Source organism: Phalacrocorax carbo, chromosome 15 (genome assembly GCF_963921805.1).
Source record: "Phalacrocorax carbo chromosome 15, bPhaCar2.1, whole genome shotgun sequence".
Classification (NCBI taxonomy): domain Eukaryota; kingdom Metazoa; phylum Chordata; class Aves; order Suliformes; family Phalacrocoracidae; genus Phalacrocorax; species Phalacrocorax carbo.
Genome location: NC_087527.1, coordinates 12,002,401 through 12,026,700, shown reverse-complemented (window position 1 = coordinate 12,026,700; position 24,300 = coordinate 12,002,401). Strand labels below are relative to the sequence as shown.

The 24,300-nt window shown below is 41.7% G+C and overlaps 1 protein-coding gene across 1 annotated transcript in view; it reads right to left on the bottom strand.

Annotated features, from left to right (window-relative positions):
* TMEM132C (transmembrane protein 132C) overlaps positions 1-24,300 on the bottom strand; it is a 227,589-nt gene that overhangs the window by 24,239 nt on the left and 179,050 nt on the right. Inside the window, exon 5 of the mRNA XM_064466398.1 lies at positions 5,818-5,961. Coding sequence (XP_064322468.1) covers positions 5,818-5,961 — 144 coding nt within the window. The remainder of the gene's footprint in view (positions 1-5,817; positions 5,962-24,300) is intronic.

The following is a 24,300-nucleotide window of genomic DNA, read 5'->3' as shown; positions in this document are numbered from 1 at the left end:
AAGGCCAGTCACACCCTGACTCCCATTTACCTTCATCCAGGTTTTGACAGACCAATCCACTTTGGCACTAGCACTTTATTTAATGTAACACTTCACACCCTTCCATCACACCAATGTTTCTGTCATCACCTGTCCCTGTCTCACCATTCCCCGGGTGCCTGTTTTGCTCTCTCTTGGGTGCATGTCTGGAAAGTTTCAATGGATCCGAGGACCAGCTGAGCCCTTACGGTAAGTAGATCAGGCAGCAGAAGCTGGTGCTGCAGCAGGACGTTATCCCCAGCCAGTCTGTCAGCTGTGGGAGAAGCTGATCCCCGTTCAGGTCAACATGTGTACAGTGTGGGGACCTCTGCTCTCACTAACAGAGTACCAGCCTTGCCTACGCAGGGATAACCATGCTTTTCTAGGTAGGGCTAATATAAATAAAGGGCAAGATGATTTTCTTTACTGGCAGAAACTTGCTTTTGAATTACATAGTCTGGCATCCAGCTCCCATGCTCAGAGAGCAAGCGGTCGTGTTGCCCAATATATAGCCACTGATATGAGTCAGAGCAAGCATCTTTCTATTTGGTGCCTAAACAATATGATGAAAATACATCCATAGACACATAAGCTTATATTTATTAAGCCTTTTTTTCCTCTGGAATAGCCATGGTACTGTGATAAAGCATTAAGGAGCCTGAGGGACTGTCCCCATATCATTAAAATTTCAGGGTGAGCTTTCCTGATGGCTTTAATGAGTGCAGTGCTTTAATGAGTGCAGGACTGAGGCTTAAGAGTTCGATTCTTTAATAGTTGCCCGTAGCTCAGCCGCTCAGCTTGGAACTGCGTTCAACCTACTGGCAGGAAAATGCATAACTCAACTTTTAACAAAAATACCTATGGAAGCTGCTCACTAGTGGTTCCTCTGCCTGTCAAAAGGAAAACAGTGTGTCTAGTTTTAAAACACATTTTAAGTTTTGCAAATCCTGAAAGTAAGGAAGAACTGTGAAATTTCTTTGTAGGTAAATAGCAACTGAAGAGGCTAAAGCCTCTTGGGTATATTAAGGCAATAGCAAAGTATCATCTAAATAATGAGGTGCTGATGACTTTTTCTTAGTAAATAGGGTCTTGTGATACGGTTCCAGATATACAATTTTAAAAATAAATTCCTACAATTAGTACACAACTATTTATTTGTCTCTTATGAAATGTCCATCTGTCAGCTTCCTCACTGGCAAACTGAGACTCTCCTACATCTCGTCTTACACAGCATCCAGGCTGGCCTTTAATCTGAAGAGATTCACAAGTGAACAGCAGACGTTTCAACATGAGTTTACATCTATTTAGTGAGAATTAATTTCATTTTGTAAACTGTTTCCACCACACATGGCAAAATCTCTGAAACATTTATGAATCCTAAATGACTAGTTCATATGAGTCTGTCCCCTGACGCCAGCAGCATTCACAGTAAAGTCACTCGTGTGTAAATGATTCCTGGATTGGGCCTTTAAACAAGATCTGTAACCTTGACAGGTGTCTGTAAGTCTCGTCACTACTGCTTTGAAAATGTTGATACCAGCAGCAGTTCCAGTCTTTTCCAGCTATTAAGCTAGAGTTCAACCATAAGCCCCCGCAGCCAGACTTTCGGCCCCCAACAGTTCAGTGTTGCTTTGATCTGGGATTTTGTTTCAAGTTACTGTGATAAGAGAGGGACAACTGTGACGCTCTGCTCTGGGTTTGAGCTCCTAACAGAAATTCCTAACATTCTTGCAGTGGGCTTTACCTGCGGTTAATGTCTCCCCCTGCTCATCAGCCCCAATGAAACCCACTGTTTATTAACAGCTACTGAGGGAAGGTCCCTGTTTCTGTCCCCAGTGGCGACCACAGCAGCTGCATGTGTGGACTGAGATTATCTGGATCCATGTTTTGATCTGAATACATCTCAAAACTATTAATGCCTTTTAAAAATGAAAAGAAATTAGTAAATAAGGTCTTTAGAATATGATTCCAGGCTAATGCAGTGAGACTATTATCCAGCTTTTAATTTACCGATTACAAATAACAGCAATAAAACAAGAATACCATGGATACAGCATCCCATCATGTAGCAACGGGATAAAACCTAGTCCAAGAATGATGAAATACAAACCCAAAATGTTTACAGTAGCTTCTGAAATACATGTATCACTGAAGATTTTTGAACTCAGGTTATTTTAATGAAAGAAAAACATCCTCAAGTTTGTAAGCATTATCAAGAGTTTTCAATCTGGAAATGTCACAAGGTATTGCAAGTCTCCCGAAACTGCTGCTCTTCCCAGCATGAAACCACATCTGTTCTTGCAGCCAGGTGACCTGGGAACCCGGAGCAGTATATGCTCTTTAGCAAACTGCACAAAAGCACCCGCAAAAGCAGCCGCGTTCCACTTGAATTTCCAGGAGACGAAAAGGAGCCTACGCATGCAACTGCAATTACTATTAATGGATCCAGATATATGGATCCTATTGGTAAATTCCAGCTTAGCAAAGTAAAATTTGGCTGTTGCTTGATTTTTAGTGCCATAATAAATTTTCTGTCCACTTTTAAAAGGTTGGACCGCTGTGTGAAGGTCTAGAGCATTCAAAGACTTTTCAAGTTCATGAAATCAACTGTAAATTTGGAAGTAAGGACTTGAAACTATGAGACAATAAAAAAAGTAAAAGGAGTCAGCAGATCTGTCAGCAGATTAAGACAGGACACAAACTGTGCACTGAGCTGCCTCCGGACCGTGCGTATCACTGGGGAAACTATTACCTGTTACTTGCAGATATATCTTAGGTTTAGATTTCCAGTGGGCTCTGTTACTGAGAGTAATGTAACTGCAGCCAAACTGAAGGCACTGTAAAAATTGGTATAAATAAGCTTTTATCTGATGGCCATACAAATCGCTGGGAGAAACATTACCTTTAGGCTCTTTACATGAACCATACAAATGGACACTTACTTATTTGCTGACTAAATATTACAAGCCAAGTGCTAATGGGCACCATTCGTCTTCAACTTCCAGCCTAACTCGGTATATTTGCCTGAATCCAAAGTTATCAGAGATTCCACACAACTGAAATCAAACAGAAATATCTGTGTGAACCTCTAGATGATAATATGTCTAAGTATTAAATGGCTCTCCTCAATAACATCTTTTTTTTCTTAGTTTGTGGCTTAAATTAACCTACAGGCTTCCATATCTGTAAATATGTTTTGGTTCTGCTATGACAAGGATGCTCAGGGACATGAACTGTAAACACATGCACACATTCTTTGTTGGAGATACCATGATCTCTTCCCAACTGATAATTTACGATGACTAGACTTATTTAAAAAAAAAAAAACAAACAAAAACCAGAAAGGTTGCTCCTAACAAGATATCTAAAGCAGTATTTTACAGAGGATAATGATACGTCCAGAGAATTTAACATAAAAGCTTGATGGGAAATTTCAAAATTAATTAAGGATTAAAGGCCTTTGTGCTCAATTTGAAGCTTTCTGAGCGCTTTTTAAATCAGAACCAGTAGGAACATGTCAATTTGACTTGAACCCCAAACTTCATTTCCCCATGTAAAGAAAATTCCTGGAAACCAGAACATTCTAGATGAAAAAAAACAAGCCCTTTTTCCTTTATGATGAGATGATAAAACCTTTTTGTTGAAAGCATTTAATTGAACTCTATTTTATAACTAGCTGTCTGTTTCATAGCAGTTAGTGCTCATGTCACAGATGCTTTCCTCTAGAGAATCTGCATATATTTCTAAATACACAGAAGATGGTTTCTCTATTCATCTGAGCAATTTCAAAACATTTCTGAAGAGAAAGAAATTACACCTGAAAAATTTCTCTACTCAATTCCAATAAAGACTGTGTGTTAGCCTCCAGTTATTTATTTCACTTCAACTTCAGAGTGGCTAGATAGGGAGGCTTCCAGAAGCCACTTAAAAATGTTCTGAGAGTGCAAACAGGCTCCATTTTAAGAAACCCTTTTAGTGGAAATAAATTATTTCTGTAGAAAATAAGAGAAGAGCACAGCAGGGTCCCAAGTGCTAATCAAAGGACACAGTGCTTCGAGAAAACATTCATTCCACAGAAATTGTTGGAGAACTGCAATAGTCGAGGCTGTACTGCAATTACTGCAAGAACACTCTTTTTTTGTAAGATTTGGAATTTTGTTTCTTCTTGATCCATACGCTCCAAACCTATAAAACCCAGAAGTAAATTTTGCAGAGGGATTTTTATTTGGGAGCTCACTGTGCTGTCATTTCCTATGCATCACCTGGTGATGTATGACAAATGCCCACATACATTTTTTTGCCCTGACCTGAGTCTTCCTCTGAATGGAAGAACCTGGACATTTTCACTGTTGGAAAGAAGAAATCTCCCTGGGGCTGGAATTATTTGGTGAGATTTTGTAAGTTGTTCAAGCAAGATGGCTAATCTGGATGGTGACAGTAGTCCTTTTCTGAATTTATTTTTTTAAATTTGTGTATGCTGTCTTGATTTTTTCTTACTCAGGTTTGTGGTTTCCAACAAGGTTACAATCAGGATGGTCCCTAAACTACATTCCAACTATTACTTTGATTTGTAGTTAGGTGGCTACCATAGGGAAAAGGTTAACAGGAATTCTTTGAGATTAAAAACTCTGTAAAGCATCTGATATATGGGAGCACGTCAGCAAACTGGAGAGATTTGTTTGGCTCTGAAGGATCCACTGAAAGCAGAAAGCTTTCTGTAAAAGTCTTCTATAATGGCTTCATTAGTTCAAAGTATGACTGTTCTTCCCACCTACTTGGTTACTGGTATAATAAATGCTTCTACATAAATTTTACAATAGTGCAGCAAACTGTTGGATCCTGCAAGTTCACAGGATTTTTATTGCTTTCCATGAACCTACAAACTGAAGTGACTGTAATACATAATGCTGCAGCATTGTTACTTGTATACTATATATCCAAGAGGGCTGATGGCGTATTAAAAACACCTAAAGAGTTTCACCAGCGAGCCCGCTGTGCTGTATGCTGCAAAATCCCGTGATATAACAGAATCCCAGTTCAAAAGAGCTTATAGACCAAGGGTAAAATCACCCTTGCTTAAAGACTATGCACCATGAACCTCCTGTGCGGCAAGTGCAATGGGATTCCTGCAGAGCATTGCCTTTGTACTGACTCCCTGCAGAACCGTGAATTTCCTTCAGGGCTTTGACTTCATATTCACAGCAGAAATAGCTGTGTTGCCTTAAGACAATACTACCCCACTGGTGTTTGTTACTGTGCGACATTAAGCTGCTAGTGCTAAACTGATGGACCAGTCATGTGAATGCTTTCTAGCCACTTCTGTGCAGAATCAAGTTGTTAATTCAAAACAGCTCTCAGCAGAATGTGAAGTCAACCACAATGACTTTGCATTGCAGTTGCTGGGGGATGCTTATCCAATCCATTCCACTGATGCAGCTGTGGAGGTGATAATCACAGCTGGAAAGGTGATAAGAAACATCTGGAGAGGCAGTACTAACAGCAGAGCTGTTTTTGCAGTGAATTAACTCAGTGCACGGAGGACTTGAGGTGACGTTGCCATGACATTTTAAAATTAGGACACAAATAAAAATGAAACACTGAAATTCTACTGAAACTCAGTGTGATGGCTGTACTGTTGCACCTAACATTCTCTTTTCTTAACAGTCCCTCTCCTTATAGTTCTCAAACAGTAGTGCAATTAATCTGCAGGAGTTGATGTAGTGGTTGTTCCCAGGCTATTACCCTTTTGTGTTTAAAAAGACAGGACATTCCGGAAGCCAATACATGGTATGAACTTACTTTAATGACGTCTTCGTCGGAGGATTTGCACTCAACTGATTCAGAGATGTCTGTCACAGCACTGTTCTCCTCAATGGAGACTACTTTGATGGGCACTGCCACTGTTTTTCCCGTGAGAATTGCGGTGTTCAGAATTTCCATGTCCTGTACACAAAACAAAGCACAGTGCTGTTCAGAGACAGCTGCAGAGTTTTCCAAAAGGCAAGCATCAGCACTTCAACTTGACTTCTACTCAAGAAAGATGCATTACTTCTCAGTGGTTAATGATCTAATCTCATCTTCAAATAGGTGCAACTTGATAAAACGTAGTAAAACCTCATTTATATTTTACCTGCTAAATAAACAGTCCGCTGCATTGCACACTGTTAAAGAGTGAGCAAAATGACTGCAGCTAAACTCAGCGCTGGCAGGCGCACATCACATGTCGCTTCTACTTTTTAAGTGTGTGGCTTTTACAGAATCACAGGTGGCAGGGGTTGGAAGGGCCCTCTGGAGCCCATCCCGTCCCACGCCCTGCTGGAGCAGGCACCCCCAGAGCAGGGGCACAGGGCCGCGTCCAGGCGGGGGGTGAATGTCTCCAGGGAAGGGACCCCACAGCCTCTCTGGGCAGCCTGTGCCCCTGCTCTGGCACCCACACAGGGAAGGGGTTTGTCCTCATGTTCAGGGGGAACTTCCCGTGTTCCAGCTTGTGCCCGTGGCCCCTTGGCCTGGCGTTGGGCACCGCTGAAGAGTCCAGAGTCATCCTCTTGACACCCACCCTTTAGACACTTATAAGCATTGATGAGATCCCCCCTCAGCCTTCTCTTCTCCAGGCTGAACAGACCCAGGTCTCCCAGCCTTTCCTCAAAAGGGAGATGCTCCAGCCCCTGATCATTCCTAATATTTACCTTCCAAAACATGAGTTCTTACTAAACTGGATTTGACTGGCCATCTTCGGGACAGGATACAAGAGCCTCAAAAGAAAAAATATTGCTCTTTGAATCCAAGCCTCTTGCAAAGATGGGGCTTCTTTTTATCTTTTTATCTTTATCTTTTTAACTTTTTATCTGGAACTGTTTCAAGATTATTTCCTTCAATATGGCCAATGAAGCAATGTAAGGAATACAGAAAGAGTTAGAGATGCTATTAACTGCGGGGACAATAACAAGGAAATCTGAAGTGTGAACTTGAGTCATGGCACATCAAAGCCTTTCAATACGCCATCAACTAAGCTAACTCTTCTAACTCCTGAACTGTTTCAGCATCACCATATTCCCACGGTTCCCATGCAGGAAGATCTTCAGTGTTTTCCCCAACTTTTCAACTTCCAATTCTATAAAGCGAACACAATATTCAGCAAAATCCTCAGCACCAAAGCCATGAGGCCTGCAGCCACTGATGTCAACAGCAGCAAGATGGGGCACTGATATTATTGATACTCTTTTCAGTTCAAGTTTACTGAGTTTGAAATCTAGGTCAGATTTTCTTTTCATCTTGCAACTTGTTATTTCTCAGGTTCTCCTACAGCTCTCGTAAGAAATCCCATCAAACTAAAAAAAAAAAAAAAGTTTAAAAAAAGGAATGTTGGCTGTTCTAGAAAAAGAAGAACCTAAATAATTCCTGTGCCATATATGAAAACAAAGCTACCAAACATAGTAAATCAGAGCCAGATTTATTAATAACATTATTGGAAAATCTAAGGCCATTCTCAGGATATTCTAAGGTAAAGACTACCCCCAGCTGCCCCCCTCCCCCCCCCAAATTCTGCTGGGTCCCTGGCATTTCTGAGCAAGAGTGAAATGCTTGGCTTTTGGAGCTCAACTTCTGTCATCCGAACTTGAAAATTTTGTTCCAAAAGTATTTATTTGCACCTACTGGTATTTTGATAGGTCCAGAGACAGGTGCAAAGGAGCAGATCTCAACATTTGTGAAAAAAACTTGGTAACACACCCAGCTACTCTTCTGCCTGCAGACTTTGAAAGCAACAAGCACTGAACAACTCACATAGGTTCAACAAAAAGCAGGGGTAACATTTTCTGCTGTATATTTGGCTACTGCGAGTGATCTACGTCCTTTGAAATTAATCTTTTGCCTGAATCCCTTAAAGCATTATTTTTTTGTGTTAAACACCGTGAACTAAGGACTCCAGGGCAAAGGAGCAGGAAGAGAGTTTGTGGAAATGACAGGACATTTTTTCAGGCTATCTCAGCTCTGCTTTGAAATTATTCTACTCAGGCCCAGTTTTTTTCTTAGCAACTGATATGTATTACTGATAGAGAAATTTAATTTAAAGGGACAGGTTCAGAAGAAGAGAAATCCCATAAATAGAAACGAGTTTCAGATATAAAATATAGTCTGCGGCTTGGGGATTTACCCATATTTGCATTTAATGGTAATTTATGAAGTTGAAGACAAATCAGAAAATCATATACACACAAAAGAAACAAGCCCTGCACCACTGCCAAGAAGATCACAACAAAGACCTGATTATGCAACGAGGTGAAACTTTTGGGTCACAAGCAGCAGAGTAAATGTATCAGCCAGGTTTAACTTGGAGCAAACTGCCTGGGAGTCACTAGAACTTCCTCCAGCTCAGCTTCGCTCACGCCTGCAGCGTTGAGTAAGTGGCCTCAACATGAAATCAAATATGAAGAAAAACGGGGGAGGAGGTGAGTGGGCAGCCCAGCAGACAAGACCACAAGGCACTCTGCCCTGCATGAGGTTCCCGAGCTGATTCTCCAGCCCTGCACATCACCAGTTAAAGACCAGCTCTGGCATTAGCCTGGGTGATGGCAAGACTGCCAGTAATATCATTCTAAATCATGTTTGCTGCACCACTAGCCACGGCTGCAGCTGAGCTCTGAGCCTACACCGCAGCCTCACAAGAACGCCAGAGGACAGGATTAAAATCCAGTATTGGAAACGGGTTTTAAAAAAATTGGGATGCAATAAGGTTAAATGCAAGTTGCTACTTTTCTGTATGAACAACTAATCCTATAAATACAGGACAGAAAAGATTCCACAGGAAAAGCTGCTCTCAGTAAAGCATTTGGGGGCTATAGCAGACCACAGGTAACTGCATTTGGCTGTGGGTAAAAACAAAACTGAACCAACCAAAGGACCCGCCTGCAGTAAGTTGTATGAAGACGAGTATCACCCATAAAATGTGAGGTATTCCTACCCTGCTCAGCACTAGCAAGGCCTCAGCTAAAGGACTATGTCCAATTTTGAGAACTGTACTGCAAGAAAAAACTTTCTCAAGTGAAAAGAAATAAAAACCAAGAAGAATAATAAATAAAAAAAACCTAAAAAATAAGATCTGTGAGGAATAACTGAAAGAACTGGGATTGTTTAGCCTAGAAAACATTATGGGGAAAGATGATTGCTGTCTCCATGTACATAAAAGTCTTCCAAATATGAGGAAGAATTAACTATTTTCCATGTTCATAGACAGGGCCTGAAGTAATGGGCTTAATCTGCAATGAGGAAGATTTGTTTGACGTTAACGCAATCTTCATTACCAAAATAAAGAGAGAGAACTGAAGGAATAGGTTGTCCGGGGCAGAAGAAAATGCACAATCTAGCCTAAGAGATATTTGAAGAACAGGTTATACATAATTCAGAAATAACAGGTTCTTTGAGTCAGGTAGAAGAGGAAAGGGAGCTAGATGACCTCCTGTGGTTCCCTCCACCCCTGTATCTTAGAATTCTCCAATTTTTCAAAATGGAACGATAACACAATAACCTATGTATCTTGTACCCTAAATAACCCTGTTCTGCTTCAGCCATTTCAAATAATATGATCCCTCCTCACCGGACAAAAGAAAATGATCTATACCTTTAAAATGGAAAAGCCTGACAGGCAAACGTGACTGATGCTCCTGCTTCCTGCACTATATAGTGCAGAACTGACATACCAATTGTTAAGTAATAATCTGTCACTTCTGTTTCTCTCTTTCCAACAGGTCATTACTGGTGTATCTGAATTCTAAGTGGCTTTCATATAAAGCCATTACTACAAAGGTTAAAAACCTTTTGAAATTTTCCAAGACCTTTCTGGAGAGAAGACAGAAAATTTGGCTACTGGCACATTAGCACCAATTAGAAACCTCAATCTTCTGCCCTTTGCTAATGGTTTTCTTAAAAGAAGTAGTGTGCATCTGAATTAGTTTATTTTGATTAATTACTTCAGAGATGCATCTGCCCCAAAAATTGTAAAAGGCGTCATTGGTCGTGATAAAGGGCGACCGAAATTTTACATCCCTTCTCTGTAGCCCAATATGAACTTGAGGAATTTCAAATGCATGATGTGCACAAAGGAGAAGGAAACATATTGTAGATATTATCTAATGCCTCCCAGCGAGCACCCTTGCAATCATTAGAGATCCTCAGCTCTGGGAAGCAAATGGCAGCCACCTAGCTACAGCTCTGAGCAGAGACGGAAGCCTTCATATTTCATCTCCACCAAAAGCAGTCATAACTCATTGGTATTACATAGATTAAGAAATACTGAAGTATAAGCAATTAATGTATTACACACTATGTTAAAAGCAATTTTAAAATCTGCCACTTTCCCCGCTCAGTCTGTAAGTGCCCTATGCTATTCAACTGCAATAATAACAACAACAAAAAAGACCAAAGAATGAAGTCTTGATTCTATTGTCCCTTTGTTTAGAATGAAGAGAGAAAAATGTGTGTCCTATATCCCTGTATATGGAGTATCTTACGGCACAACTTCTGCCTCCTCTGTGTTTCCTTTATATTGCTGCACTAAAGCCAAAGGCTTTAATGTAACAGAGAATTGACCCATCGCCTGCACCCATACACAAGCTGTTAGGCAGAAAACTCTAAATAATGTATGAAAGGATCCATGTTCCAGGACTCCTCAAAAGCTGAACTGAAACTCATAAAAATAAAAGGCACTTAAATAGAACTCTGTCTGTCTGCTCTGCAATACTGAGCAGTTGGACGTGCACCACAGTCAAGGGGCTCCGATTCAGCACCTGAACCTGGTTCCCCTGCATTCTGCCACCTCCTGTAATACCCTTGATTATCCACTGATAAGCAGAAACAGTAGCTGAATCTTTAAGGATATGTCAAGCGATATTAAGAAAACGATTGTTCTCACATTAGAACAGGAAATATGATAGCTGGTATAGGCGGTGATTTTAATGTTTCATTTCTAAACACAATATACTATTATCCTGTTTGCAAGCTAATTTGGGAGTACACAAACAAGATTACTAAGAAACCTTTAGAGAGACTAAGAACTCATTTAAAATGTAGGCGCTTTTCAAAATCACAATATCTTGGCCATTTCCACATTCTTTAATTTTTAAAATCCCCCAAGAACTAATCTACTTTCTGTGCAGGCAGCAACTACAGTTTGAAAATCAAATTTATATTGTGTGGCAAAAGACTGAAAGCATCTGATAGCAACGTTTAGACTTGTTCCCAATAAATTAAAAACATGGGGAAAGCAGCGTAAAGTAAATTGAAAAAACAGAGAGAGAATGAGTTATAAGTAAGCATCAATATCCAGGTTGGAAAGAAGTTTCTGTAAATGTATTACAAACTCTAAAAAATCAAGGGTTGTCATTTCCAAAGTTGAAATGGAGAGCTACACATATAATTCTCATTGGCACAGAAGGGAGATTTGAGCTCTGAACGTCTTGGGAAGCCTCAAACTGTCATTGCAGCGCAATGACCAAATCCCAACAACATCTGACTGATACTGCAGAGACAGAGCTGGGTTTCCCGTATGAAAAACTACATTCAAACTCCCGATTAGGATGGTTCTGCCCTGTTACCGGGGCATCCCTTTGATGAATACAGCATATGAAGAAAATCAGTACTATTTAAACATAATTAACAGACAGTAGCATTAAGGAATGTTTTTTTCTTGTTCCTCCAATGGTTAGAGGAAGACTCCAGTGGTCAGACATAAGGCTGCAATCAAAGGAGATACTCAAAAGCTAACCATCGAATTGTGTGTGTAAGAAATTAATTTAAATAATTATTGATAAGTTTTAACTTCAAGCTAGCTCTCATAAATAGAACAGAGTGCCTTTACTCAACATAGCGTTTTCATTCTCCACTGACAAAACCTCTCTACTCTTTGCAGCCCAGACAACACCTCGTGTACCAGCCTAGCCCCAACCAGCACTACAGTTGCTGGCTCAAAACCCCATTCTTTTGCAAAGGACCTAAACCATCAGGCTCTGCACCAAGGACACAGACTTGTACATCCTCTGCACAAAGCTTCAGCACGCTTCAGCGACTTCAGAAATGAAGCCCTAAGGTCACAACCTGATACCTACTACAGATAAAGAAAAGCTTCCCTGCTGGCATGTGTGTGCAGCAAGTGTGGTATGAAAACTTCACAGCATGAGCAGCTTCTACTGTTCATCCTCCTTCCCCAGAGAAACAAAGAAAGTAAGAGGGCTGGGCAGCTTTCACACCTCTTTATGGTAAAGCACTTGATAAGCTGTGACTCAGGGGCATCTAGTTAGGACAAAGGGGTCCTCCCATTCACTTCCCTGCATTCTTGATTTGAAAAAAAGAGAAGATTTAATCAAAAAGGCTAGAACTGGTGAGTTATATCAGCCTGGTGGTTTGGAACTCCTCTGTGTGTGCCTGTGTCAAGCTACCACGGTTACAAATCTTGATAGTACGCTCGAATAGATCAGGAAAAGAATTAATGGGCATTTCAAAGAGAAAGGGTGAGATTGGAGTCAGACAATACATTATATCGCAGTGAGACCATTATACAGAACTTGATGGAAGTACCACCACTCCATGGGAAGCCTCCAGGCTTTCCTGCCTGAAGCCGATGTTACGATTCAGAGCACCATAAACTTTTGTTCATACTCCAGGGTTGGTTATGTCCGGGTTAACTTGAATGAAGTCCACCAGAAGTAGTGTTGGTCTAAACATTTTCTTCCACAGCTGCACTCACTATGCTATTTCACAGAAAACTGTGCAGAACTGGTATTCAGAAAAACCAGTACTTTTTTTAGAAAGGGAAAATAACAACCATAAAGCTGATGTATTCTAGCCAGAGCTGAGAAGAAGCATGTGCTCACGTTTGGTCATTTGAAGTTAGGTAACACTATGGTTGACTCTGCAGGAATCTCACATTTTATTCCATCCCTGTTTCAGTCAGGAAACTTCCACCAGTGTCAGTGGCAGCTCTGTGCAAAGAGCACAAATACAGAACACAAGCCTTAGTTGCTTGAATTTAGCTGAAGAGCAAACCTCATGTTCATCCAACCTCTCAATTTTAAGAAGGCAAGCATTCAGCCATGACTAATTTAGGAACTAATTCAACATTAAATTGTGGCAGAATGAGGAAGCAAAGTGACAGCTGTTTAATTAAACTCTAAATCCGATTAGATGGTGTTATCAAGAGAAATCCATGGGAGCCTGAGGTCATGAGAATGGTCCTGTTTATAGGCTGAAAATTTTGTAAGTGGAATCTCACAGAACGATGTTAATCATAGCTTAGCATTAAAATTTCTCCCTCTCACAAACACACTACCTCATGAGTAGCAAGCCTATGCTGTAGACCTGAAGGAGTGACACAGAAAAGTAGTTTTCATTTATAAGGGAATTTTCTTGAAAAAGTTTTGTGGAAAAGAGGCAGTTGGGCACTGACTGCCTTAAAATAAAAGCAGTATTTGTCTTATGGAACAAGGACAGAGGCAGCAAGCCCTTGCATGCTGACAGTGCCTACCCAGGAGAGCTCCAGGAGCTGTACTGTGCTTCCAACTATGGCTCAACCCATCACCCTTGATGAACAGTGACACCTTGGCAACACATTTACAAGAGAAGAAGATGGACATTTGGGAGATATTAAGTGAACTCCACACACGCCAGCTGCAAACACCATACACAGTCTGCTGATGAGCACTAAGTTATGCATCACGAGTTTCCAGGGCATCCTCGTTAGAACGATGCACAGAGCCGTACTGCGCTGCAGACAATTGTTACGCTGATTTGTGAGTCTTGTAACACGACAGTTGTAGATTTGAGTTATTAATACTACTAAGATTACAGCTGATTAACAAAACAACATTGTTAGGCAGCAGACTCCATCTACATAATCCTATGATTAAAAGTAAATTATACATTGTGCTTTCTGCCAACTGGATTTTCTGACGCTCCATTCACAGACAGTATATACGAGAAGGGAAAGAAGCTGACAGTCTGTTTTTAAATCCTTAGCGCACGCTTCAGAAGAACAGAAGCGTTTCTACCGACCAAAGAGTTTGCATCATGACTGAGAACCTCCCTGAGGCAGATTCACTCCATGGCAGGCAGTGGGGAAGGGCAGATTTGTTGCTCAGATCTTGGTTTGTCTTTTCTTTCACTCAATTCCAACGTTATTGGCCCACCACATGTAAATCCTGCTCTGCTTCATTCATCAGTTTATAAGATGAGGACTTTTCATTTAATGAGTAATATCACATTGCAAAAGAAATGGGGTAATGCCATTAAGCTGTAAAACCAAAGGGGGGCAATCTGCTTACTTAATAGCACTCCTCAGTATTCAAACATGGATCCAGATGGAATCCAGGCTACTCCATGACTTTAAGGCCCACAGTGCCAAGGAAAATACAAACTAATGAACAAATTAACAGCAGTGAAAAATGAGGCCATTAGAAATCTACATTAGAAACACACTTATTCAATAAAAGTTGCCATTTCTGCAGTCTGTTTCTGATGAGGATAGTAGAACAAGGGATCTCAAAGGTTTTTCTGGATGTTAATTCTTGTCGACACACAACACCACTGTGAAGCATCTTCTCTTTATTAAATCTTTGTTAAATGGCCAACAACGTACATGGCACAAAAATTAAGGGCAACACCTGCCCTGAAGAACAAATAATGCAGAAGTCAAACAGATAAAATATCACCCATGGAAAGACCCAAAGGTGGATGTTGGCATTGTTCTGTCCCTAGCATGCACAACGTCTGCTTGAAGAGCTTGATCAACATGATGCCTGTGGGTCTCCAGGAGTCTTAAAGAAGGTAAATGAAGGAAATGTGGAAACAGGGACTTAAGGAAAAGATTCATGTGGGTTAGATGAGAGGACAGTGGGGTGGATTGAGAACTGGCTGAACAACGAGCTCAGAGGGTCGTGATCAACGGGGCAGAGTCTGGTTGGAGGCCTGTCACCAGTGGCATTCCCCAGGGGTCTGTGCTGGGCCCAGTCCTGTTCTACATGTTCATCAGTGACCTGGACAAAGGGACAGAGCGTAACCTCAGCAAGGTCACTGATCACACCAAGCTGGGAGGAGCGGCTGATGCACCAGCAGGCCGTGCTGGCACCCAGCGAGAGCTGGGCCCAGGGGAACCTCAGGGAATTCAACCAGAGCCAGTGCAGGGTCCTGCCCCTGGGGAGGAACAGCCCCCCGCACCAGCACAGGCTGGGGGGGACCTGCTGGAGAGCGGCTCTGCTGAGAGGCCCTGGGGGTGCTGGGGGGCAGCGAGGTGACCCTGAGCCAGCACCAGGCCCTTGGGGCCAAGGGGGCCAGCGGTGTCCTGGGGTGCATGAAAAGGCGTGTGGGCAGCAGGGCGAGGGAGGTTCTCCTCCCCCTCTGCTCTGCCCCAGTGAGGCCACATCTGGGGGGCTGCGGCCAGTTCTGGGCCCCCCAGTTCAAGAAGGGCAGGGAACTGCTGGAGCAAGGCCAGCGCAGAGCTGCCAAGGGGATCGGGGCTGGAGCATCTCCCTTGTGAGGAAAGGCTGAGAGACCTGGATTTGTTCAGCCTGGGGAAGGGAAGGCTGAGGGGGGATCTCATCAATGCTTATAAATGTCTGAAGGGCGGGTGTCAGGAGGATGGGGCCGGGCTCTTTCCAGCGGTGCCCAACGCCAGGCCAAGGGGCCACGGGCACAAGCTGGAATACGGGAAGTTCCCCCTGAACGTGAGGACAAACCCCTTCCCTGTGCGGGTGCCAGAGCAGGGGCACAGGCTGCCCAGAGAGGCTGTGGGGTCCCTTCCCTGGAGACATTCACCCCCCGCCTGGACGCGGCCCTGTGCCCCTGCTCTGGGGGTGCCTGCTCCAGCAGGGGTGGGACGGGGTGAGCTCCAGAGGGCCCTTCCAGCCCCCTCCAGTCTGTGATTCTGACTCGTATTTCTCACCCCCCAGAAGAGTTGCTTTGACCTCATCAGTACACAGGTAAAGCCCATCAGTTAACAGGCTAGGCTGGGGTCCCTCACCCAATTCTGCTTGGGGATAGACCCCTGCAAGGAAAACAGTGGCAGGTCCCTGGGGCCTGACGGAGAGAAAGCAAACGGCTCTCAGCGGGGATGGGAAAGGCTCGGGCCGAGCACAATCTTCACTGTAGTTTTTGTGAACCATGTAATTTATGACAAAGATCCGAGTGTCTTTTCAAAAAGGGGACTCAGTGTTCTGCAAATGCAGTGCCTTTTTAATCAATGATCTTGTCTCTGTTTACAGTCTCCATATTGAGATAAATCTTAATTACTGGCCCCCTGCATTAGCAACAGACCGTTCCATCTTCTTCCCTGCTTGTACAGTTTTCAAATACTGTGCTACTGGAATTTTTGAGTCCTGAGAAATCATGCTCTGCAGACGGAAAAGGGGAATGTAGAATATATTAACAGATAGGGATGCGGAAAAATATCTTTGGATCCTTGGATGACTAATCCACACTTTCCTTGCAGTGAATCTACCCTGTTAGCACTCAAACGTGCAAAAGGGAACGTAGCCAATGATTACTCTGACTTAGCAGATGCAGGCTGTATTGCTAAATGTAATTCTATCATCACTCAAAAGTAAGCATCTCTTTTAAAAAGTAAAAAGAGATTGGAGCAACTGAACAAAACTAACCGTGCCTTGAATTGCCTTGTTCTGTTTACAGTTAGTGACGTAAAATGATGGGAATATGTTAAAAAGCCATTACTCAAATCTGTGCGTTGGTACAAAGGCCACATTGACTTAAGGTCAGGTACAGAGGTCCGGACTCTACTCAGATTATTATGACAACAGGATCTCACTTCTTACTGCTTGTAAATGTGAATAAAAGAGTAAAATCTTAACAGCAACAACTGTTCCCATCTGCAAAGTCCATAAACAGCATTCTGGCCAAAAAACATGCAATAGACACAGCTTGTTTTATAGTAAGGATGAACCCTCCAAAAAGGACAGTGAGAAACATTTTGCTTCAAGCTGCGGGCTGATGAGTGCCCGTTCCTCAGAGCCCACGGAAACAGCCGTTTTACTAGCAGACAAGGTAGCTTCCTGTGATCTGTTAGAGAGGGGTAACCAGTCTCTGTCTCTTAATTTCCAGTGTGTTGGAAACTAGGTGGAATAAAGACACCTTATTAGCCAGTAGGTCCAGAAAGGTCTAACACCTCGGAAGGTCCTGCCACTTCTTCCACGTGCGAACAACTGAGAATCAAATTCAGATTTCTTTTAACAAATCTGTTTCAGAAGTATTTATGTTATTGTATTTGTTATACTCAGTTTATCACATGCAGTTCACCATGCCAATTCAAAACTTGGTTTTGGAGCTGTAATAGTTTGCCATAGGCACTGAGGCTAACCAAGAAATATTATTTCCTCTCCCTTGTGGAATCAGAATCCAAGTGCTTCCATTAATATTTCTACCAGTAAGGTTCCACTGCCTGAATATTGATGCTACTTGTATTTATTAATTTTATAAAAGTAACCCCATTCTGGCTCCACATGATAGCTGGATGTCAGTATGCTGAGCAGTGACTATAATAAGAGACTGTTTCCGCACCAAGGAAGAAAAAAGAGCAACCAGACCAACTGATTCTCAGCACATCTTGGTGAATAACTGATTCTTGTTGTTTTCTGAACAGATCCAGGAATGAGAAAAATCATTCCCACACCATCTGACAAAGTTTGACTTTGGTTTTCTTGCTGAATAAAATACTTCAAAAATATTGAAGGGTTCTAGTTTCCTTCCCATTATATTTTCCAATATTTGGGGAAATATATAGCCCCAATGTTACATCAAAACAACAACAATAAAAATACCCAAATTTTTTATAAACTACGGACTCCAAATACACTTTCCCTAAATGGGTCCTGATGGCTCTTTCAATTTTTTTATATATAAAATCTTTGTATTGTCTTATATTTAAAACTGTCCTTAACTAACATAAAGCAGAGCTGAATGAGAAATGTATGGTCTTTTTCCAGGGGGCACGGATTTTTACATTTTGTAACTGCACGTTTGTAATTGGCACATTTTACATGCCCTTTTACAGAGGGCCTGGATTGAGTTAAAGCAATGATTGACCCCTTGGAGAACCTGCATCCTTGGAGGAGCTTAGAAGATTCAGACACCTAAACCGTGAGGGACCAAACTGCCTAATTACCAAGTATATTGGCGAGGATTCCCTCCAGCAGCACAACCAGCATCCCTTCTGCAAGGGAAGAGATGTCAGACAGATTCCCCCAAGACTGCAGACAAGCGAGTACAGTCTCCAAAACTCCTTCCTTCCGCCTGTCACAAGAACTGTTACACTGCTTGAATCAGACAGAGTAACATGCTTAGCTCATGCATGAAAATGTATTACACTTGCATTCAACACTTTCTTTTTAATGCATGAAGTCCTCAAGAAATGACTTCAAACCTTCCCTCCGCCCTAAATCGTTCACAAGACGATCTCATGAGATAATCTAACCCCCTACGTGATGGAAAATGCAAATTAATAAGGACATGAAATAAAATCAACTGAACATTTTCATGCTTGATTGTGTCTTCCTTTGCCATCTTAAAAGCTGTAAACGTGCATAGTTTGTCTTTTTCAAGTGTCTATCATAATCAATATGTATGAAGAGTCGCTGAGCCGCTGGCTGGGGCTCTCTCTGTTTTGTAGGAGCTGTGACACCACATTCAGATAGGTACAGCTCACTGAAAAGACAAGTAGTTTGCCAAAGCTGGCTCTATTTCCTGTTGCCTAGAACAGATATATAGGATCCAGGGCCCGAGATATTTTTTTTGAAGAAAGATGGTATTTCCTGCTGTATGGAGGAAGAGTTTGTAACTGAAAGTGACTTCATAGGAAAAGATTCTGGAACCACTTAAAACACAGAGTAAGTTTTAAGGACAACTACAGGAGATGGGAAGCAGAAGACCACATGTCATCTTTCTATAACCACTTAAAATATAGAATAAGGACATAAAGGTGACTGGATAAGATGGGAAGCAGAAGCCCATGTTTTCTTTCCCTGTACTTAGACATAAGCGAAACAAAAAACCTGATTTTTTTAACGTTACACAGGAAACGACCTGCTCCTCTTTGTGAAATTTCATTCCTTACTTTCAGTATTTTGCTAAATTGGCTTAGAAATGAAAGCACTTTCATGGGAAACACATTAACTAGAGAGAAAAAGTAGTAGTTATGGGTTGAAATGTGAGTGATTACCTGAGATAGTCCAACTCCAGCATCATTACTGGTTATTTTGAGCATAGAAAATGCAAACAGATGAAAAGCTGTGAAGTGACAGGTTAAAAGCCCTTATTCTGAGACCGACATACTTGAGAACCTTCGCCGCTGTTGTTTCAGAGCACTGCTACTCAGGGATATAAGTATACTTACAAGTACTTACGAATACACTTACACCTGATGAATACAAGCAATAAACTGTGCTAAGTTCTCTGAAAACTTACGTTTTCATACATTTTTGCACCACATAAATTAGACATATTCCATCTATAGTAGACATGTGACAACATCTATGATACATACTCACACATATGATTTTTTTATCTAACAAGCACTCCATGAAAAGTAGCCCCGTGCTTAGAAAACAGAGTGGAGAGAAACATATTAAAAGCATGATTTCAGTGACTGCAGCTACTTACAGCATTCCCAGGAAAAGATAAATATTTGTTACGGGTACCAAAAGCTATGCCAATAAAATGGCCTCAGAAACTGCAACACATTCTATCCTTTCTAATCACAGAAATAGCTTTTCATTTACTCAAACATCTAAGGAATAATTGTCTGAGAAAGCCTTCAGCTATGATGAACACCTCACATGTTTTCTCCATTGCTGAATAGTCCTATTAAGTTTATCACAGATGGGAGTGGGAATATTGGTAAAGCCTGAATGGGAGAGAAAGGCAATAGCCACCTGGTGATCTTATAATGGAATAGTTCATGGATGCTTAAGCAGCCGTGGATGGAGCTATATAATATCTTCTTGCTGAAATAATTTCATGGCTTACAGTTCTCTTTTGTTGCAAAAAGACTAATATGTGAAATTTGTCAATTTAAGGGCATTATCTGGGCTCAAGATCTGTCAGTCATTCACTTCCCTTTTTCATGAGTCTGAGGAAGTTTTCTGGAAATGGACACTGAGTTAAATTGGGTTTGCTCTGCCATTAAGCAGGACCAGCACAGCTCTGGTGATGTCTCCAATCTGTGATGACCGTGGGAATATAGCTGGTAGTAAAAAGGCAATTTTCATTAGCAATTTGAAATTCTTCCCATGTTCATTTCAATTAAACCTGCGGCCCTGTTATACAGTTGGCTATATATCTGTAATAATAGTGCTGTGATAGCTGTAATCAATAGACAGTTGCAGACTGAAAATACACATGCATGGATGCACACACAATTACACGCTACGTGTATATATGTGCGTACTCTGTATGCACACATATACATACACAACTATAATGGAAACAAGATTATGAGGGATTCTGTGTTAGCAGAAGACACATACTTGATTATAGGCAGATAGAGGCAGTACTTTCCATTTTATATATAACACCTTTCTACCCCAGATATTTCTTACTGTAAATATTTTGCAAACATCATTTCTTAAAACTTGATCCCACTGAGATCAACAGTGATTTTGCCAGTGGCTTCAGTAAAGCCGAGGTCTGTTCTATCAAGCCTTACAGAGTAAACCCTAAAGAGTCCTCCCTAATGTACCTTCCTTTGGTCAGAGCCAAGCACTTCAGCCAAGCACCCCTGCTGACTGCCACCTGAAGGGCTGGCGTCCTACTCCTCGGGCAAAACGGATGGATTTAGTTGGCTGCTATGCTAATAAGGTATGACAGACCAAGGGGTTTTCCACCACTTAGCGATGATCTGGATCACAGTGATACTTCTGTTGTTGAGTTTATCCCTTAACACGTTGCAGATGTTCACTGTGGTTGATGCGAAACCAGCATCATCACTGACACAGATGCAGCCTGTAGAGACATAGCGTGTAACAGTAGCACAAAGTCATGCTGGGCAGCAAAGATGGAAATCTTCATGTGGTTTCTGAATGATGGGAGCCAAGAACAGCTTAAAGAAGCCTTACAGTGAGGGCCTGGTGTTTACCAATACTCATGCACACTGCATACTTGCTTCAGTTTGTAGTGCTGTATTGTTCAGCAGTAGCAGGAAAAGCTGTCAAGGAAGTCCAGTTTGATAAATTAAACTACAAACTGAAGATGTCGATGCAGTTGTGGACAAAAAATTATGGCATTTTTGGGGATGTGCTTCAAAACAGAACCAATTGACAGTTTGGAGCTCTGGGAAAAGACTGAAGTGCCTAAGAAGAGGGTGCCATTTACGTGCTCTTAGGTATCATGCCTGGCCTCCAGTGGCTATTCCCTAAGGGCACAGGTCTCCTGTTGGTCCTGTGTCATACCTGGTAGTCCTGGAAGGATGGCTCAGACTCTACGACACCTTTAATGGTGTTCCACACCTGTGTGTAGGCACCCGGATCACCTCCTCCTCTCTTCTCCTTGAATTAACTTGTGCCAGCTATGTTTCCAAACTGCCGCCTTTGTGCTTCAGCTCCCCGTGTACGGAGGGGTTGCTGCCCTGACTCCGTTTGCTTAGAAGTAGGAACTCTTTTACAGTCAGTGAGAATAAGGTGCCTACTATAACCCCCTCCTGGAATTTCAGCTGAGGCCCCCAGATTCTACTGGATATGAACCATGTTTTACATAGTGCGACGAGCCACGCTGATGATGAATAAACCGTTCCGTTTGGAAAACCAAGGTAAAACCTTATCTAGCCTGATTGTTTCAAGGGGTCGGCACAGTACTGCTCACAGGGTGGGGCAGTGTGCGCTCCACAGCTGGGGTGATGCCATTTTAAGTGCTTTATGGACTTTAAGGATTAAGTCCCAAGGACGATTTCTTGTTTTAAGTAACTGGGGTACTGCGTGATGCATGGACAATTTTTACAGCCACTGTGGAGGGTTGTGAACTTGTTTTATTTGTGTAGATTAATACGCCATGGATTATTAATGAGTTACTTTCTCCTTCTAATAGGCAGTATTCATCTTCTACAAGTTCCTTAAGATCCTCCATGTTTGACCATAGAGTGCACATGAACACTTGGCTCAAGTTTGTGGATGTCAGAACTCCATTTAAACCACAGTGGAAGAGAAGCAGGAAACTTCTGCTAAATTATTTTAGTTTAATTTTGTCTATTTTGAAATCAGCAAGAGAAAGTTTCTACTTGTTCTTTCTTATTTTGGCTGTACAGTTTTAATTTTTGATAAGCAAAATCTGTAACAAAGACACAATAGGGATTCTTATGAAACTGCTATGAAAAAGTAATAATAAAAAAGCAGAAAATAGTCATTATTATTTCCTCCTCTAGATTATTCTTCCTTTTCAAATAGTTTATTGATTTCACTCACTTCATAGCAGGTCCACATAAGCAAAGCACACCGAGGGCAGGAACAAGATTACTGCATTAATGAGAGCAGATATTGTACAGACATCAGAAACTTAGTACAGCTAAAAAGATGAGAGAGTGACGCAGGAAAATTAAATTATTGATCAGAGCCATGTCTAACGGACTGGTGGGCCTTATAATATACAGGAACTAAACACAGCATATATGTAGAAGGAGGCAAAGTCCATATATAAAGTACGTATAATCACAGGTGCAATTATTCCCCTTCTTATGCAAGAAGAAACATGTTTTACCTTCAGGGGTTGCTTTGCAGGACCGTGCTGGATAGAGCTTCACGGCTAGAGAAGCATCCTTGAAACAGGTTGCTAGGATCATTGTATAAGTCAGTGATATGAAGGACAAAGGGATCAAATCCATTTGTTTAAAGCAGTATTTTATTTGTTAGTATAATCTGGAGCAACCACAGTGACCATTATCTTTATCTGAGCATCTCACAGCAACTTACAGCACTGGAAGAGGCTTGAAAAAAGATTCGTGTGCTTGAAAGCTTGTCTGTTTTTTCTAACTCTATTGGATGCCCTAATAAAAGACATTACCACAAACCTTGCTTCACTTATATTTTTACCCTTCAGGAGCAGAACAACATTGCCAGTACTGAGTAGGGGAGACTGGCGTTCATGTTTAAGCAGGGAATTTTCCTTTATAAAGAATCAGCACTACAGCACGATCCTGTAAGCCAAACACTAACACAGGAAATATTAACTACTGTGTCCATTCTAAAGACGAGAAAACTGCTGTGGACCTGAGGGTAGCCAAAGATCCAACAGAGGCAGGAACTACCTCCAGACGTGTGGCTCCCAGTCCACCAGGCAACTCCTGGTTTTGCATATCAGAGTCTCCCAGCGCTTAATGAGTAGTCCATAATGTGAATGAGGTAAGAGCAGCGCGGAGGAATTACCGAGTCTCGAATGACTTATTTATTACCACACCAAGCTCACTCCTGAAGCTTCCAGGCATTCTTAAAACATATGCCGCAGGATACCTTGTGCCAGCTGGCAGCTCCGCTGTTAGTCACTGCTTTTCAATGCTTGCAATTGACATTTTGTCCCACATCCAGAATCTAAAATATAGTCTTCTCTGCTGGCTCAATCGAAGCTTCAAGCCATATAAAAACTTCTTGGTATTGGCACACAGGCACGTACTACCCTATACAAAATGATTCCAAAGCACCTCCAGGTCTTAGACTGATCACTTTGGTTTCTGCTGCTGACATAATACATGCAGCAGGAGGCCTTCTACCTTCTGTTAGCTCTCCAAAATGAGAACTCAAGATCACAAAGAGGTTATAGCAAGCCTTTTGGATTTCACTCAGTTGTGCACTGTTTCAGAACACAAAAGGAAGAGAATTCACCTTTAAATCACACAAGGTGATTTTGTCCACATGCTCTTTTCCCCAGCTACATCCTGGTAAAATATGGTTTATGCAAATGAAAATAAAAGTGTTATGCCAGGGTAAAAAATTTCCACATTAAAGAAAAGAAAACAAAAAAAGCGACAAAGTAGTTCTCCCTGGAATGGCATACTGAGAGTAAAACTCAATAACGAACCTGAAGGCTTGAACTGTCAGAAGTAGTTTGGGGGTAGAAGGTAGAGAAAAATGGACTATGCTGCAGAACCATGCTATACGTAAGCACATTATGTGGCGCAGCCACACATTGGTGTGTTTTTCAATACTGAATCTACAGGCTAATGTTTCCCTCTATCATTTTCTCAAAATCCCCAGTGAACTTGAATTTTTTTTTTAACACTTATTCAGTTTAATCAAAATACTCATTTCACAA